This window comes from Melanotaenia boesemani, chromosome 1, assembly GCF_017639745.1.
Source record: "Melanotaenia boesemani isolate fMelBoe1 chromosome 1, fMelBoe1.pri, whole genome shotgun sequence".
Lineage (NCBI taxonomy): Eukaryota > Metazoa > Chordata > Actinopteri > Atheriniformes > Melanotaeniidae > Melanotaenia > Melanotaenia boesemani.
Genome location: NC_055682.1, coordinates 11,550,083 through 11,570,162, shown reverse-complemented (window position 1 = coordinate 11,570,162; position 20,080 = coordinate 11,550,083). Strand labels below are relative to the sequence as shown.

Below are 20,080 nucleotides of genomic sequence, written 5' to 3'. Positions count from 1 at the left end.
TATAAAAACATTCAAATAATCTTACCTTATAATGTTGATGACTCACTTTATATGCAGACTGTAAACAGCATGATAAGTAATTATCTGGTACTGAAGGGTACTTTCAGTCCTCAGGCTAAATGATTGGTTGTCACACTTTAAAACAGTTTGTAAAGTATAGCTGAACGATGATTCTTTAATCATCTGGTAAAGCCATTAGCTACTCAGATTTGTTGACATTATTCACCTCCACTGAAACGCCAACAGGAAAGTGTGGGTTGATTTTCTGTTTTTTCCATCCTTTGCTACTCCTTAGTGGTGCTTGAGGGAATGAAGAGGACAGATGGTAAAACTAACTTTGCCCCCTGCTTTGCTTTTAAATGAGAATGCAATAAGCTCAATTCGAGAGCAGTGGTGGATTCTGAAACAGCGATCGCTTGATGAAGTGTAATAACTTAAATAGTAGTCTCTGAACATTTCATTATCTGGCCTGGGTTTTAAATTTCTATGCTTCCGCTAAACAAGCAGCAGGCAATAGATTTTCAGAATGTTTGCTTGAATTGACCCATAGTCTGTTTACAAAATCACAAATCCATTATTGGAGTTGCCCTTTATTACGGCTATTACTGAATGTTGAGTTTTTTTTATGTCATTTTAATCTATGTGTTGGTGAAAGTTGTAAAAAGCCCTTTTCTTTGTAGATTTTCCTTATCATCTGCTTCTCAGCTGAAAATATACATTTCTTATTCATTTTATGGCAAGCATGCCTAATAAGAACCTGATAAGTGCTATTTTTTGTTAATTGCTGCTGAGATAGTAGTTTACTATTGTTTCCCAAATATATGTTAAGCAAAATGTACATTTAATACATACAGTACAGTTTTTGCTTACCAGTAATAGTTCCTTCTGCTCATGCTGCCAACAAACATCCCTTTGTACAGAAAAACAATTGTATTGTAAGTAAAGATTATCTGCACAGTCCTGTGCTAACGATTCCTTTAACAGACACCAGAATTAAGACAACATGCGACTAAAATGGTCGGTCTGCTGCAATGAACATGAACAGGAAAATGTCATTCATATGTCTAAAATGACTTTATTTTACTGTATCAGGTGCAAAGTGGTAACAGGTTCACTGAGCTCAGTATGTAATCATTTTCACTTTGCAGTCTGCCACATTTAACAGAAATGACACAGACTCTACAAGACACCGCAAGCCATTCAACAGAAACAGTGACAGGATCCCAATTTTTCCACATATTGGGTTCAAAGTTCATTTGTAGACTCAGAGGCATAGTTCAAATTTCATATTTGTTTGGTTTGGTGAACAAACCTGGTGGCCAGGGTTTGTCCAGTCTGGGAAATCTTGATTAAAAAAAACTGGTGGTCTGGTCTGTAAAATCAGAAGCAGAAAGAAATGACTAAACTGACTTAATTAGATTAAAAATATTCAGAAATTACTTGCTGGTATGAAACTGACTGCAGCCAAGTCTGTGTCAATTATTGCACATGAATTAGTGAATGAGTTAGTGTTTTAGCGATTGTTCCACAGTGTTCTGGTCAGGGTGTGCTTTCAATGTCGGTATGGTCCTGAGGAATAAACTGTTGCCTGGTTATGTGTGATTTTATTTATTTATCCTAGTTGGGAAATTCCTTCTCTGCATTTAACCCATTCAAGGAACAATCAGAGCAGTAGGTTACTTTGTAGTGTCATCCTGAGGGCAACAGATCAAACTGGTGGTGGGATGGGTCAGAGGTGATAGAGGTGGTCCTGCTCAAACTGAAGGACTTAGATATAACATCCAGAAAGGGCAGAGGGCAATCAATAAAATTCTGTGTTGTGTTAATATCTCTCTGTAGAGCTTTTCTGTCCTCAACTGAGCAACCAGCATACCAAACATACATTGGCTGTACGGGGGTACTCTCACCACAGAGCAGCTGTAGAACACCAGCAGCAGCTTATTCTCCAGGTTATTATCCCTGAGGACTCTCAGAAAGTGGAGCTGCTGATGTTCCTTCTTTACTACAGCCAGGGTGTTGGTGGACCAGGAGGGGTCAGCAGAAATGTGGGAGAAAGTGACCCTTTCCACACAGTCACAATTAATGAGAAGAGGAATGTGCTCCGCTTAACTATTCCTAAAGTCGTTCGTGTGTGTGTGTGTGTGTGTGTGTGAGAGAGAGAGAGAGAGAGAGTGAGTGAGTGTAAGTCTGTTTGTGTTCAGATTCATGTTATTTTCTTAGCACCAGCCAGACAAGTTTCCCTCTTCATCTCCATAGGCAATCTGGTCGGCTGGTCTGGAGGTCATAATAAGTAGTGATGTTCATTAGCCTGACAGCTGAAGCCAGGCACAAGCACTGTGTCTGCAATTAAAGCACACAGAAGGAATAGGAAAAGCACGGAAGCACACAGCTGTTACCCAAACTTTCAACATGATACATTTTGTGGTGATAACATGGAATATAAACTGTATCCGTCTTTGAATGAGGAAAGTGTGCAAATGTCTAACCTACCAAATGTGATTAAGTTGCACGTCCTAATAGGCAGAGACAAGGAGAGATTGGACTATGATGAAGCTTGGAGGACACTGCTATTGTTGACGTTGCACCCTTATACCAGACAGGACTACGTCTTTGTGTTCGCAACCTAATTCTCCCAGTTCCAGTAGTGCGTACAGCTTGTATAATTTAAATTTTAGTTTTCAGAAGACAGCTAGGCCATAGTAACCACTGGTACATGTTAACCAAAAGCAATACACACACCCAGACATACACATGCACCATCTCACTGCATGCAGGCAGGTGACGTAATGTGTTGCTCATAACTGTCCCACATGTGTGTGTACATTTGTCATTGACAAACGAGCTGAAATGTTTCTTCTTGACTAGAATTATTTTCATAAAATGTATTTAGCTCCAATATTTCTAGGTCACAACAACATCTACCTGCAGAACTTTGTGTTCCATAGAAAAGACTTGGTTATATGGGAGAGGAGGTTGCAGCTATGACAACAGTGAATTTGAGAACCATCCACAATGATGAAGATACTGAAATAAACAATGTTGTCAGTTCTATTCAGTGCCCTTGACTAAGCTGTTGTCACATTTCCAAATTAGACATATCACACGCACACATTACTGACAGTGTCACTGAGTGTAAAATCTTTATCCAGGTGAATCCTGTCTGTGTAGTTTTAAGTAATATCAAAAGTCAAAAGTTTGGACACACTTTTTCATTAAATCCAAAAAGTGTGTCCAAACTTTTGACTAGTACTGTACTACAATCTGCTCTGTTATTGGCCTAGATCCACAATCAAAGGGCTTGGAATGTTTAACAATTTCCACCCATCTTTTTGGGCTATTGGAAATAACTACCTTGCATGTTTGGGAGCTTGGTTCTACTTCTGAACAAACTGGGCTGAGTGCTGCTTTTTGCCCACTGACTGCTCACACACCTCTGTGATGACTTTGCACAGAAACTCATTAAAAACCTGAATTTTATCAACTCAAATCCATTTGACTTCTGCAGGTGTTCAGAAGATCTCATGATTCCACTCCACCTTCATTCTGAATGACAGGCTGCTGCACACATGATATAAAAGGTGAAAATGTCATTGTAGTTCATCAACTTTAGTAACACAATTATCTAAATAACACAGGGTTGTGTAAAGCAGCTTCACACAAACTGCTGAAGACATTTTACTTTATTTCTATAAGCTGCTGTTTGTAAAGGACCAAGAGACTTCTGGTTTCTGTCATCCTATTAATTATATTTCAGCAGGTTATGATTATATGCACATAAAAAGGGATTCCCACTCCCTGTTGTCTCACAGCAATTAGTGTTTGTCTGCTTGAAAACAAAGAGCAGTGCACTAAACATAAATATCTGCTGTTTACACAAAAAACCCAGAAATATTGTCAGTAGCCACTCTGTAATTGCATTACAACCCATAATACATCAATAAACTACCAAATGAAAAACACCTTCCTGATGTTATGAGTCTCCCACCTGGTGCTTGTACAGACCTCACTTGTCTGGGCATAGAAATGTCAGCACCTCTGGGGAAGACCTGTAGTGTCATGCAGCAGGACGTTGGCAGGTGATCCTTTTGGCCAGGTTCATTACTTGGATGCTTGATTGCATTGGGGTGTGTGGAATTCGGAGGTCCGTTGAACATGTTTGGCTCTTTGTGGAGCAGTATCTGAGGCTGTTACCATGAGGGAATGTGTCTGTTTGAGTCAAAGTAACACTCACATGAATGATGAGACCAGCTGAACCTTAGACCGTAGGAAGATGCTTTAGATGTCATTCATATTACCCATCATTGTTTGCAGCTGTAGTTCAGGGGGTAGAGTAGGTTTTCACTAAATCAATAGCCTCACAGCATAATTGCCTTAGTAATATTTTAAGGCTTAATATGCTATGAGGCAAAGTCAGCAATATTAGGAGAGTGCAGTTAGATTATATATATATATATATATATATATATATATATATATATATATGATGGTAAAATGTGTCTAAACATTTTACTGGTACTGGAGTTTTGTCTTTTTTTTAGAACAAAAAGACAATTTAGCTTAGGGTGACACCCGACTGTAGAATGACAAAAGAATCAAGGTTTAGCTAAACCTAGCTGTTTAGGCTGATCTGGATTAGGTTAGTGGCACAAAAAAAATCTCCATGATACCTGATAGAGTTACATCCAAATATAGAAATGGCTCCTACACAGTAGGCGGGATATCTAGCTCGTTTGGTTGGAAAAACTGTCAACTTTTTATCCTGAGAGGCTGGATTTTGTGGAGACTGCAAAAACACTAAGACACTGCCATTTACTGCAATGAAATTTAGAAATGAAATGATAAAATAAAATGATGCTGGAGCCTATTTCAACAAATTCAAAGGATACTAAGTAAATGTACATTCTCATAATTTACCTTTTATTCAGTAAAGCCATTTTCTGAAATTAAGTAAACCACCATTTTTCTGGAGCTATAATGTGTTGATATTTGCAGTTTATCTTGTCTATTTTTTCTCAGAGCTCTCTTTCATGTTTCATTACTAAAACACCTTTTCATCAAATTCATTTATGTGAAACATAAAAAAATTTTTTTTAAAAATTAAAACAAAAAGAAGTATACCTAATGAATCATTATTATTCCTACCCAGTGTTTAGTCTGATTCTATCGGAACATTTAATGTCATATGTTAATGATTTCACAGCCCTGACTTTGCAGCAGTGATTCATTCTGTAATTATAACAGTTCCCTCTAAACGAGCTGATTGACATCTGTACTTTCTGTTTATCTGTCACCTACACAGGAACAGTTTGTCTTCGTGACCGGCTGACGTCTCGTTTCTGTCAGACTCTCCGCTGGCGTGGACTTTGCCATAAGCCCAACGTACAACAACAGTGCTGCAAGACCTGCAACAACCGTTACCCCTCCAGCAACGCATCTCATCAGTGACACATCACAGAACGTCCTCATATGCTTCATCAACAGGGTCACAAATTGCTCCACAGGGTAATGAATTATAGATCATTGTGCAGAATCAACAATCTGAGCCCTCTCCTGAGCTACAGACACATGTTTCATGTTCATGTTTTGGCTGAATATGAGAATGTATATAATTTCTTGCACTTTTGATAGAGCACAATTTGACAATTTCTGTGTAGCAGAAAGAAGGGACATACTTTTTAATGTAGTCTTGTTTATTACACATATACACAAAGCACTCCTTCCCTTACGATGAATCCAATGCTTATATTTTATTGACAGCACAGAAACTGAACAGTGACAGGATACAGTTCACAGGGATTTTAAACATATATTGAGGTACAAGTCTTTGGAGCAAACGCATCATTGGTCCTTTGTGTGATTTATGAGGGATTGATGATTATTTGCTATGAGCCCTGTCCTCCTGCAGGTACATTCTGATTAATTTCAACCTGCTGTTTTTCTGTTGAAGCAGAACCAATGTTCAAAACACTAACAGCAGGAATCTGCAGATGAGAATCCTTAATACAGTCAGTAAGATAAAGTTTTCAGGTAGCTGTTATTTTGTTGTTGTTGTTTTGTTTTGTTTTTTTCATTCAGTCAAACAAAAAAACATTTTGAACTCATTTATGTAAAAAGCTCCATTTTGTACAATGCTGGAGTTTGTGCTTTTTGCCTTGATGCATGCCAGTTTGTGCAGCTCCTTAATTCTCAAAATCTCAATAATAGTGGTTGAAAGTGAAAAGCAAGCATAATCCAACAGGGCTATTAAGCTATTAATGGAAAATGCACCAGGTTAAAATAACCTAGTATTGTTTTTTCATTGTTTATATCTGTATATCTGTTTTGGATTATGTTCCGTTTGAAGTAAAAGATCTTTGTTATTCGGACAGAAGTACAGTATACCAAAGCCAGGCTGAGCTGAAAATGTCCTGAGCAGCAGATATCAACTCCTTTGGTTGCAAGAAAAAATTGATTGAACAGAAGTAAGAAAATTATCCAATTTCTACTTTTCTTATCTCTGATGCATTCATTTAATTAATTTACATGTACAATCAATATTTCCATGCCTTCTTCAAGGCAGCATAATGTTACTTTTTAAACAACGGCCCCATTTTAGAAAAATGGGAATGTGTTACGCCAACACCCAGAAACTATGTATAAGAAAAGACATTGTTCAAGTTCAGTGTGCCAAAAAATCTGAAACAAGATGGAATTTTGGTATTTAGAATATATCCTAAACACTTCACATGCTCACTGTAGGACAAACTGCAGCTCCATTAATTCTTCACCTCCACAGCTTGACAGGCCAGCCATGGCTTGTTAAACTATGATGTGGCAGTCACGGTTCAGGGGAGGGCTTCAGCAAATGGTCAGGCTGTTAGCTGTCTTCTGCAGCTTGTAAAAAGCCTTCACAAATTGTAGCAGTAAGTGCTTCATATTGTCACACCTTTATTTCCACACATCTTTAAACTCAGTCAATGTGAAAAGAAGAAACTGCAGGACAAACTTGGTGCTAGAGGCCATACAGGCTGCAAACATTGTGGTATCGGGTATTGGCAGGTCCAGTACTGGACTTATTTACTTGAGTATTGGATCATTTGATGCTATTAAATATGAGTCATATTCTGCACTGTTTTTCAGTATGTTCTTAAAGTGACTGTAAAATTGTTCAAAACAAAGGTTATGTAATATACTGCATGATATCACACGAGTTTTAGAAGGACCATTGAGAAATGGAGTACATGTTATATATTTGTTCAAGACTTTCATTTCTGTTATCTTTTGTTATCAAACACTTAATCTTCATCCTTTCTTCTCGTTTTTGCTTTTATTGAGTCATTCAAAGAACTGGTTAATTGTATTTGTTTGCAGTCCAAGCAGAGCAGCAGCAGCGCTTTCATATCTTCCTTCATGTCCTCGTGCTTTTGTAGATGTGATGTCAATCCATTCAGACCTGATGCAACACATGTGCGTTACCTCCCTTTCAGACCTGGAATGAAATCTTTGTGCTTTAACCTTCCAAGCCCGATGCTGCACATAAATAATGACTTTTATTTTTCATGAACATTACAAAGACAAATTTAAATAAAAACCGATGGTTTAAAATCTGAGATGCCTTATTTTATATTTACACTTTTTTATCATGTGCGGAGCTGCCCCCACACAATCAATTGTGAAGTCATTTAGACGGTGACTCGTGTACTCAGAAATGGAGCTGAATCTGGAAAGTCACTTATCATTAAATTAATCAGACTTTATCATAACAACTAAAGACTGTACCTAAAATGAAAACACATTATAAAGAAAAATAAGATTTAAAAATTAAAAATAAAAAATAAAATATCACTCCTCATTCCACCCTACCCCAACTCCAACCCCAAAGCCCTAAAGAGTTGTGTTTAAAACAAGCAAACAAACAACCCCCTTTAACTGGTTTTGGACTAAAGACCTGAGGAACTGAGACATCACTTTTACAGATCTTATAGATTTGTTATGAGGAAACAGTAGGGGCCACAAAAAGTGTTGGAAAATTGCAAAAGTCTAAAGTCCTAAAAGGATCATAACAGACAGAAAACTGTATTTCGTATCTTATTATCATTAATTATTACATAATCAGGAAAAAAACTAACAAAAAAAACACAGAAAAATGAAATATATAAAGTAAATGAAAATCACAATGGAGCCAAACCTAAGCTATAATAAAAAATATACTCATAAATCAAGAAATACACATGGCTGAAATTCATGGATGAATAGACAAATAATTCAAACTGAGGCAGGCAGTGTTTCTCTTGTCATTTTATGATGTTTCAATATAGAACTATTTCTCAGGACCTCAGAAAGCTTAACATTAGAAATGCTACTGAGGTCACCTGACGAACTGAAGGTTACATAAACATGACATCTTTCTACATGGTAGTCATCCCTCCATACACTATGTAAATAAAAATAACCACACACTGTTATCTACAGCCGTATACCAAAGAATAAAAAAGCTAAATAGAAAAAATAGACATAAATTCCTCTTTCACTCCAATAAAATAGGTGGTCTTGGCTAACCCTTTAAAATCTTCTGGCTATGTCACCATTTTTCAAACTCAGGAGTAGAAGCTTTGATAGATGGTGGGTTTTAGGAGGTGGTTTTCTTTAAATTGCACCATTGGCTTCAATGGCTTAAAAAAAAAAAAGAAAACTAAGACTGAATAAGAAATAGTTCCTTCTGGAGAAAAAGGACAGAATGTGAATACATCCTTTAGACAACAAATAAAGGATAAAAGTTATGTGCAAACTTTAGTAATTCAAACTCTAAATTCACATTTTAATTTATCATTAAAGTTAATCATAAGTGCCTTCTAAACATGTAATCACGAAGAAGCTATTTAAAAGAAAAAGGGCTATAAAGCCAAACTGATTTTTAATGTTCATCTTGTGTCCTCTCTCCTTACATACTAACATAAAGTCAGCTTTAATCTTCACGCAGCACATATGGTGTTTACAGAGATAATTGTGGCAGATTTGCCAGTAAAAATCAAACAAAATCTACATTTGTCTCCTGCATATTGGGAAGTTATTATTTCACAGGCTGAAAACCTGATTTTATTTTAAAATGAAGCTGACCAACCTCAGCACCCCTAACTTGCTGACATTTCCAGCTGCTTTGGTGTTCATGTGATAGCATCATGGAATCCTTACATAACGTGTAGTATCTTCACATCTGTTACGTATTTACAGCCAGTGAACAATTTTCTGCATAAAAATGGTTGTTTATGTGTATGTCATCACCACTGTTTAGAAATAAGGGAGGATCTTAGGAAAATGAACATACCCCTTCATATTAATTTCATCATAAGCTCTGTGACATTTTGTTTGCAGCCTCCTTCCTGCTCACACATTTCACACGACGTCACTCGTCACCCGTCTTTTCATCTCAGTGCTCCGTATCCTTGGTGATTTGATCACACTGGTTCAGCTTTGCAAGTCCTCTTGGAGAAATCAGAGCATTACCTTTTAGCTGTTGTGCAGGAGCATGTGCCTTCTTTATTTTATTTATTTATTCTTTTTAAGTCCTTCAGATATCCTATGCATGGTAAAATGTTTAGTCTGAGTATTTTCAAAGCCCTCAATAAATTTTCTTGTGGAGAGAAAGGAGGAAATGGTCATTAAATGTAAACTGTGAAATGTTGGTTTAGGATTGGACAAATATGGCAAAGAGGAGACATCAGTAAAAACGCAGGAATACTTTTGCAGCATGCCAGTGGATGATAGGTGCAAAATAATGTGACTTTCTAACACAAAACATTCCTCACATACAAAAAACTGAAGAAAAATTCACCTAGGGAGCTAAAAGAAATGTGACATTATGCTAACTCTAAGGCATTACTTCGTAAAATAGGCTAAGAATGAATATTAATAATGACAAGAGCAACTTTTTCCCAGCATCCTCACCTTGCTGATCTCCACAGTGAGCAAGACTTTTACAAGAGGTTGCTTTGATAAGAGCTGGATATGCAAGTGTATGTCTTACAAACCTGCATAACCCCTAATATATATATATATATATATATATATATATATATATATATATATATATATATATATATATATATATATATAAGAAACTAAGAAACCCTTTTTGTGTGTTGGTGTTAGTAATTTTAAACAGATTTAAAACATTAAAGCAACCTAATATAGTGATTTTTAAGTCAGGCATGCTGATGTTAGCAGCTTATCTTGTGACAGCAAGACACTGAAATATTTAGATTTTTTGTAAGATGAAGAGGTTGATGGTGCTAAGCTGATGTAGAATGTGTTTTAATGTTTCTAACGCTGTTTTTTTTCTGTTTCAGAGGTCAAAAACACAGAAAGATACTAAATCAATTGTACAGTCTTGAAGGAGGGAGCAACATGTTCTCATATGATGTTTAAAAACATCAAGAGTAGTAAGCAGTAAGATCTTTTTTCACAAATCCTTTTTCCAGTACATTTCAGAGATTTTTTTTTTTTTTTTGTATATTTTATGACTATGCTGGTTTCAAAGCAAAAAAAATCAGGTCTTTCTAAATGGCTAATATGATACTTGACTGTATGGCTGAAATTACATATTTTCCCAATTATAGTCAGTAAAGTTCTCAAAAATAATCATCTAACTACAATCTCTTTGAAAATCCATTTTCTGCCGCTTATCGGGTCGCAGGGGCAGCTGCCTAAGCAGGGAAACCCAGACTTCCCTCTCCCCGGCCACATTCACCAGCTCATCTGGAGGGATCCCGAGGCGTTCCCAGGCCAGCCAAGAGATGTAGTCCGTCCAGCGTGTCCTAAATCTTCCCCAGGGCCTCTTTCCAGTGGGACGTGCCCGGAACCAACTCACCACCAGATGGTGATCAGTTGACAGCTCCACCCCTCTCTTCACCCAAATGTCCAGGACATGCAGCCGCAAGTCCGACGACACGACTACAAAGTCGATCATCGAACTGCGGCCTAGAGTGTCCTGGTGCCAAGTGCACATGTGGACACTTTTATGTCTGAACAAGGTGTTCGTTATGGACAATCCATGACGAGCACAGAAGTCCAACAACAAAATACCACTCGGATTCAGATTAGGGGGGCCGTTCCTCCCAATCACACCCCTCCAGGTCTCGCTGTCATTGCCCACATGAGCATTGAAGTCCCCCAGCAGAACGAGGGAGTCCCTGGAAGGAGTGCTCTCCAACACCCCCTCCAAGGACTCCAAAAAGGGTGGGTACTCTGAACTGCTATTTGGTGCATAAGCACAAACAACGGTCAGGACCCGTCCCCCCACCCGAAGGCGGAGGGAGGCTACCCTTTCGTCCAACGAGGTAAACCCCAACGTACAGGCGCCAAGTCAAGGGGCAATGAGCATGCCCACACCTGCTCGGCGCCTCTCACCGGGAGCAACTCCAGAATGGAAGAGGGTCCAGCCCCTCTCAAGGACAGTGGTTCCAGAGCCCAAGCTGTGCGTCGAGGTGAGTCCAACTATATCTAGCCGGAACCGCTCAACCTCGAGCACCAGCTCAGGCTCCTTCCCCGCCAGAGAGGTGACATTCCACATCCCTAGAGCTAGCTTTTGCAGCCGAGGATCAGACCGCCAGGGTCCCCGCCTCTGGCAGCCGCCCAGCTCACAATGCACCCGACCCCTATGGCCCCTCCTGTAGGTGGTGAGCCCACGGGAAGAGAAAAATGTATTTTAATAACCTACAAGTACAAGGTTGAATAACAAGTGTGGAGGAAATATTCTGTTACTTAGTAATGTGTCATCCCACACAGTTATATTCCTATACTGTGCTTAATACCACAAATAAAACGGATGTTTTTTAAGGTGTTCATTTTAAAAGAAAAAGAAAGGTTTTCATTCAAGTTCCACGAACAAATGCAGAGTAAAATTTCTACTGCCAAATAATTCTGTTCACTCAAAGCATTTTTAAAACCTTAAAAGAAATAAAAAATGAGTCCCATTACAAAGTAATACTTTCTAAATATACTGTTATACTTTACTTTTCATGTTCAGTCATTAAGAATTGTACACATTTGGTTAAGACAAAGAAGATTTATGTTTATTAAATAATTCAGAAATTATTTAGAAAAAAAATAGCCAAACTGTGTTTGTTAAGGTTATATACAACATGTCACTGTTGCAATGTGATCGTTTTATTCCAGAGCTGTTGTGACGCGTGAAGCCGGTTTGTTTGATTCTTCTTTGAAGAATCAGTAATCAACTGGTGGCAGCGTCACCATTTGGGTGAACGCTTCATAGTTGATAGTCCCGTTCGACTTGACATTCGCCTCTCTGAAGAGCTCATCCACTGGAGAAAGAAGACAGTAAACAGCTTCATAAGTGGACTTGAAAAGAAATAACCTTTAAAAACAGCATGACAACTCCGAAGCCTTGAAAAGAACTGCACTCTAACACAGTTTGAAATTTGGGAGGCTGCTGGTTTTTCAGTGTGGAAGATTTTGCCTTGATTAGTGTTCATCTTTATGCTGAACCTGACAGTAAGTGTGGTGGTTATTCCTCGAGTTTTTACAGAAAAGCTGAACTATTTCACGTTATTTCACACAATGTATGCATCCACATTACACATTTATTAAATGTCAGGGCTTTAGTTAAAGCTGCTTTTAATCATGTTTTTTGTCCATCAATCCGTCCTATCTGTCTGTCTGTCTGTCTGTCTGTCTGTCTGTCTGTCTGTCTGTCTGTCTGTCTATCTATCTATCTATCTATCTATCTATCTATCTATCTATCTAACTAACTTTTTTTTCTTCAACTTGTCCTGTCCAGCATCATAGCAAGCAAAATGATAATATGGTTGCTGTATCGTGCTGAACAAATTTGCTCTGCCAAGGGGAGGCCTATGGGTAAGGCTCCTCTTGATAATGTGATTAATTTATTTAACTAACTAACTAACTAAGCGGCTTTTCCACAAACGAGATAGAATTCGTAAGGCCACTTTTATCAGACCTCATACTGACACAAAGCTGGCACACCCTGATGTGTATTTTCAGGCTTTCCTTTGAAACAAAAAGTTAAACACTTTTTCATTTTCTAAGTGTAAATGAAGTATCAGATAATGAACTGTTATCCAGTTTATGCTCACAGTGAGCGTCTAGACTTGATTTTTGATGTTTAACGTATTGATTTTGTGGTTGTTGGGTTAACCCAGAGGTTATCTCTGCTCCATAAACACAGCTTTGCTCAACCCATTTGATTATATAATAAATACATATAGAATGCAAATTTTCTTGCTCTGTTTCATGAGTGCATTAGGAAAATGCATTTTATATTATTTTACATGTGATACAGTGTTTTTTGTTTCCACTTGTAATTATATATATCAAGCAGTTAAATAGTTTACACCATCTATGGATGCTTGTTTCTCTAGTCTACAACTGAGCTCCAACACATTACATTATATGCCCTTTCAGTGTGATTTATCACACAAGAGCAGAGGGATGTAAGCAAGATCAGTGGCTTATTGAAATAAAGTTCAGAATTGTCGCAGAGTTGGCTCTGTTTGAACCTGCTAATTAACAAAGTGACTGATGCTGGACTCCTTAGAAGCACTGAAGCAGTTTCTGTTCAGAATTTCTGGTAAAATTGCAATTAAATAGTCCTGTCTCTTTTACAGTTTCTGATGATCTCCCAGGCAGTAACATCACAATGAAACATCTAGATGTCATCATGCGGAATTATTCAATCAAAGCTGATGTCAGACATTATAATCCCACTAAAGGTGTTAAATTAATGTTGAATAAAAGTCTATATTATAACTCATAGAAAATAAAAAAGTATTAATTTTGGACAAATATAGGCTTGTCTAATTAGACTCGGTGCACATCCGTCAACATTAAGTTTAACACAGCTGCACTTAATTTAACTTAACCTTGTCTCAATAGTCCTGAAGCACAGAAAAGGCACAGACCACATCGTATAAATCCATCCAATTCCAATCTGATCTAATTGACTTGCTTTTTAGAATCCCAATTTAGTGCATTGCAGCTTTAACGAGACAATTTTACCCCCCACATCTTACACATTCTGTCATTAAACTGAACGCCTTCAAAGCTCTGTTGTCTGCTGTTCACTGGAGTGGCATTGTTATTCAGTAATTCAAGAATCCACCAATTTATTGGATGTTTTCCTACTGAGAAGCAGCTGAGCTTTTTAACTAAAAACTGCTTACTGTGCACAGTGCCCTCCCACTGACACCCATCCACAGGAGTGCTTAGAACTACATGAAACCATTAGCTGTTTGAATCAAGTGCAAAGAGATGATTTTTAACTAGGTAACAGCATCCCTGTGGGAGTCCTTCCTCTGAAACTTTCTGTTTTAGATTCATATTTTATGTTTTTCTCCTGAAATAATACAATATCATGGCTGTTTGTTACCATATGCAAACAAGAAAATACATATTCTTATGTATCCTTAAAAATGCAGGAAATATTTAAGCCTCTTCCTTAGGTATTTGGGGAGAGTAAAACACAAAAGTATTTATGTAAAACAAAAAATTTAAGAACATTCACAATTTAATGCCAATTATAAAGCTGCAGTCAGTTAACGTAACTCAGCACAAAGACTGTAAACAGGGAAAAGGCAATCCTGGTTTTTAAAAAATGTAGCATGGTCCACTTTACAAGCTAACTAAATAAAACAATAGATGTGGAAAAGAGAAAACTTTGTTTTGTGTGTTGGCAAGCTGCTTCCTAGGAACTAAAACTGACCATCAGACAGTTTATCTGTCTGTTTGTCATAGAATACCTGATCAATTGTGCTGGAAGTTAAATGTTGCAGACATAGTTTCATTTTGTTACTAGTCTGCATACCAAATAAGCCAACTGATTGTTGTAGCTTCATATTTACTCTCTTATCACAGACAAGTGTCATGTAAACTCTGAATTTAATTTATGGCCTGGCTGCTTTCTGACACTGAAAACACAACTGACTGGTGGCTTCTGGGACTATAAACACATTCGCTGACAGGAGGAAAGAGGTGGAGTAAATACCAGGAGAGGAGCTATTACACACAAACAGGTTATAGGACAGCTGTGGAGGGACAAGACTGGCAAATTTCAGCAGATTTAGGGAAGCAGCTTGTAATTGTCAGCGAGTTCCTGAGCTCAGCTTTGAAGCCAGATTAGAAATATTAACAGTGGATATGGAATATGTGACAGATGAAAGAAAGGAATAATTGTGGTGAACTGTCAAGTGAGGTGGAGGGGGATCCCCACAAAAATACAGACAGATTTTTGTCATTTAATTAGATAGTTGAGTTAGTTGCACTGGATTTTTCATGACACTCATATACTCATATTCATGTGGGATTTTTACTTTTCACTTTGAGATTGTCATTAAAATGCAAATAATTTTAAAATGTCTCCTGGTTCACTGATTTTTTGGTGCTTTATTTCATGTTCAGACTTTAGGTTATGCTGTCCCTTCAGCACTGAAACCCTGACTATAGTCCTATGTTCTATATTATTGAATAATGTTTGATATTAAATACAGTGTTAATTAATCATTTATCTATAAAAGTTATTGGTCCAAATTAATATTTTTACCCTACTGCTTTGTGTAGTCTTTTGCTGTAGGGTAAAAATATGTTTGCATCCTCTGCAGTTTTCAACTTTGCTCTTTTGTGAGGAAGACGGGGTACCTTCTTTGTTTGTGAGTTTCTCTCCTAACTTGGTGAGTTTGGCTCGCAGCTCAGACGCCTGGATGTAGCCTTTCTTCTGTTTGTCAGTCATCCGAAAGGCCTCCAAGATTTCTGTCTTGGGGTCCTCCTGCTGCATTTGTCTGTGCATCATCATCAAGAACGTAGAGAAGTCCAGCTCACCCGTCTTTTCTAAAAACAGATTATTTACAATAAGTTCATTATTTCTTGATATACCTCAGCTGTGCAAAAACACTGGGTAACTTCATGAAGATGTTGGAATTGTCAGTTGTGTTTTATGACGAGACATCTTTTCAATTTTGTGTGGATTTTCCTCATTTCTGAATGCCTTAGGACAGTGGTTCCCAACCTTTTTTCCTCGGGGACCCTTCTTCATGCATACTAAAATGCCATGGAGCCCCTGCTCCACCCTGTGCTGAAACCATGCTTGGTTTTAGGCTTTCAAATATGAGATTCTCACCATAAATAATGTATTCTGGTTGAGTCCTCTCCTTTAATAAAGCCAAAGTTAAATGAGCAACATACAGCCTTACTTTCTTCCCTTAAAAAAGGGACCATCTGTGGACATTAATCACAATGGTTCTAATGTTCAAAGCCTCAGGGACCCCCTGTACTCTTTGGGACCCCAGGTTGGGAACCACTGCCTTAGGATGAAGGGTGTCTAATCATAATTTGGGCACATAACAGCTTTGGGACTGAATATGTAATTATATTTTATTATTTAAAACCACTAACGTTAAAGGTAAGTTCTGCCTCCTTTGCTGCACAAAACACGGCGTCATTCAGGCCAAGCTGTAATTTCTTGGCCTGTATAACACAGTAACATATCTGAACCCACGAGATGGTGTCAGACTCCGGAGTACCAATATACGACATATTGAGACAGAGCTTGTCTAGCCACGAACTTGATTAACTACACATTGTCCATACCAATTTTGTGAACTTGTAGATGTCTTTCAATTTCTCCGAAGGTGGGGCTTGTTCCCAGGCAGCGCATGACTGTGATGAGGTCTTTGGAATCAATTTTGCCCTTTTGCTTCTTGTCATACAAGGAGAAGCACTCTTTGAACTCTGCAAAGGAAAAACAAGAAATCAATCAATTACAATAATTTAAAATACCAGGAACACTGCTCAGGGTTTGTATTTCTTCCTTATCTGGAAAGAAAATAACTTAATTGGCAGACGTAATAGGAACAGAACAGAAAAAGAAAAAAAACATACATATTGGCTCTTCTTACCATTGATCTGAACTGGTGTGAAAAATTTAGCCTGCAAGATAAAAGCAACATAGTGTGACTTTTTAAGCTGTCAGTACGGTAAACAGTAAAATAAATAAAAAGGCATAATATAGGGAATTTTACTTTTACTCTTACCATTTTTTAAGCTGTTGCGTGTCGTTCCTGGAAGGAGAGTGTTTCCTGTAGCCAGTGTCACCTGTCCCTCCACCTGTCTAAAGTCCACCACTCGTAGACTGCGCTGCAATTTAATATGTGTTGCTGTGGAAACACTGATACCAGATCTCCTACCACTCCTCCAGTACACTAAGCCCATTATCAGACTACTGCCATATACAACAGCAGTGTCGTCAAGAGGTCTGGAAGGAGAGTAAAATGTAGAAAGGTGGCAGGTCATCACTTTATGTGACACTGAAATCTAACTGCTGCCAGATTTGTGTCTTTTTGAAAATGGTGTCAATTGAATCTTCTTTACCAATCATCATCTATAATTTTTCTATGGTAATAATCTGTGTTGGCACACATGCTCCTGTCAGGCTGTACAGGTTCATAACTGGGTAGAACAACAGTTTTCAACACAAGGCTGTTCTCCGCAGACTGTTTATGAGGCAGAAGAAGATTAATTCTGTAACACTGTTACTAATACTAGAGGTAACATAGTACTAGAGGTATTCAATTAATCAGGATGATTTGCCTTTTTTATGACATCGGTTGACACCTAAGTATAAGCAAATTAACGAGCAGGCACATCAGTGGATACTGCACTGTTGTTGCTGTAAAACTCAGACAATAAGTATTAGTTTTGGTTTAGTTCCTATAAAAGGTACAATGTGTAAGAATTATTGGAATTTAGTAGTAAAGAAGGGCAAAGAAATTTTTGCTAAACACTAAACTCACTATGAAGAAACCCTGACTTTCTACTTTTTTCCTACCACCTGGAATGGTACAGACATGGTTTTCTGTGCCATTCCATTGATTTTGAAGCTCAGTTATAAAGGATTGATTATCTGACTGAACAGAAAATCTTTTCATAGCATCAGTGTTAAGGTATCTTAACTACTACCATGAAAATGACAGTATACATCACATTAAACTTTAGCTAATAATAATAATGCAACTCTCTTTACTATAAAGATAATTTGTGCCACCCACATTATTACAAATGTGGAAGCCAAGTGACCTGGATCCATTCATGACTCACACATTGTGAGTGTAGCCTGAGCAACAGATGTCCCGGTTAAGTAACTGTTAGCTTTGTACAATAATTGATCTGACGTAAACACATATAAATCTATCAACTTACTTTCACGTTTAATGTAAGTAGATTGCGTACTTAGAGTAAATGTATGCCATTTTTCAATCACTCAGATGAGTGATTTTGACCTTTTTTTGTTTTTAACATTACAGCCACACTGGCTAAACAAATATATCAGAAGAGCCACTTTTGCTACAAAACAAAAAAGCCACTGAAAAGTGATATTTTCTTACCCAGCATTCCACTGCACATGTATTTCAGCAATCCTAACTAAACAATAGGCTTACATTACATTTTTTTTCTATTTTCTTTACCATGAATTTGTTATTTTTATTATTTATTTTATTTTAATGATGCTAAATTTTCTAGAAAATGGCTATATTAGGCAAACACAATATTGAAAAGAATCTGCATTACATTTCAGATTGATATCTAAAGATTGTAAAGGCAGTAGAAATGTCAACAGGTCAAGGAGGGAAGATCGGACGTCCCTTCTCCTTGCAACACTCTCCAGTTTCTGGCATTTCAAGGCCAAAAGAAATGTATAACACATCCAATGTGTTCAGAAACCGCTTCAGGATGTCCCTGGAGTTAATTGTGCTTGAAACCCCACCAAAAGCCAGTGACCAGGGGACTTTCTTATTAGATGCCAGAATTACCTTAGCTTATTCCTTTCTATTTAAAAGAGCAATGTTTATACTCCCAGCTAGCCTACTCCCAGATGTTCAAGCTCCAGTGCAATGTCCTCATTACAGCTGACAAAGCTCAAGTACATCGCTCCATCTGTTGCTTGCCACTTGTGAATAAGATCCTGAGATACTCCACTTGTGACAGACGTAACCTCTAACCCGGAGGGAGCACTCCACACCTCTACCAGCATGCACTGGAGCTGTTCACAGCTGACTGTGAAGTGGCTGAAACAAGAGCAACCCTTTCAAATCTGAAGCCATTGTTCTAATTGGAAAAGGGTAGGGAGCTAAGGCTCCACCTCAAGAGGAGTTTAAGTATCTCTGGATCATTTATAACATAGAATAATGGAAAATGTAAGCTGACAATATTTCCTAATGTGGCTGTTTGTGCTCTTCTTATTTGACAATATTAGCATCAAGATAGTAACGTTAGTTTCACTGGGAACTGCACTGACGTGACTAAAGTGAGAGGTTTTTTTTATTTTGGTCCACAAAATAATTAGTTTTTAATTGTTATCTAGCTGCTGAATAAAAATCATACTGATATACAGGTGTTCTTATATCGTCTATATATTTTATATCTTTATTTTTTCTTATTCATGTGTCCCTGTTATATTTCTATTTTCTTATTTATGTGTGCTTAAGCCGAGAGACGGAGGCTGTATACAACTCCAGCAATTTACCTTCAATTTTGTGTTAAGATTTTCCACGTTGCATTTTCTTTTTGAATGTGCTTTGATTGCACTGAGCTCAAACACACAGTCAGATACAAGTGTTTGAACCCCACTATTTTACTCCTTCAGCATCTGAACAGATTGAAACCAGAAGAGATGAGCTGTTGAAGCTCTGCAGTAATTTACATGGTTTCACATAAAGGCAGTGAAATTTTCATGTACTTCTGGTCATGTTATGAATATCCCTTCAGTTGTACAGCCAGTTTTTCATGAATTTGTCTGCAATGCTTGATTTGTTAGAAAAAAACAAACTGATGTCTTTAAGTTTAATTCAGAGCCTGGTTTCTAAATGTTTTTATTAGAATTAGATATTTTTGACTATATAGCAAAACCAGTATCAAACCATTAAGTCAAGTTAAATGCATTGTAAATATCTGTTGTTAACATCATGTTACCTTAATGAATATCTTCAAACTAATGTAGGTCAGACTTGACATACAATGGTCCTAGAGAATTGTTTGTAATACTGGCTGGTTACTGGGTATAAATGACTGAAAAGAT

General features: G+C 37.6%; 2 protein-coding genes across 3 annotated transcripts in view; one reads left to right on the top strand and one right to left on the bottom strand.

Annotated features, from left to right (window-relative positions):
* Window positions 1-7,106, top strand: part of LOC121643919 (A disintegrin and metalloproteinase with thrombospondin motifs 7) — a 124,266-nt gene extending 117,160 nt beyond the window's left edge. For both annotated transcript variants that reach the window (XM_041991545.1, XM_041991535.1), the window contains exon 24: window positions 5,300-7,106. In XM_041991545.1, the coding sequence (XP_041847479.1) occupies window positions 5,300-5,445 (146 nt within the window). In that variant the 3' untranslated portion in view covers window positions 5,446-7,106. The remainder of the gene's footprint in view (window positions 1-5,299) is intronic.
* A 4,729-nt stretch (window positions 7,107-11,835) lies between these two features.
* calml4a (calmodulin-like 4a) lies at window positions 11,836-18,009 on the bottom strand. The gene is made up of 5 exons (XM_041986806.1): window positions 17,040-18,009; window positions 16,905-16,935; window positions 16,597-16,737; window positions 15,649-15,837; window positions 11,836-12,299 (listed from the first exon to the last, which is right to left on the bottom strand). Exons 1-5 carry the CDS (start codon window positions 17,040-17,042, stop codon window positions 12,202-12,204), a joined length of 462 nt encoding a protein of 153 aa, XP_041842740.1. The 5' UTR covers window positions 17,043-18,009; the 3' UTR covers window positions 11,836-12,201.
* Window positions 18,010-20,080: the final 2,071 nt, after the last annotated feature.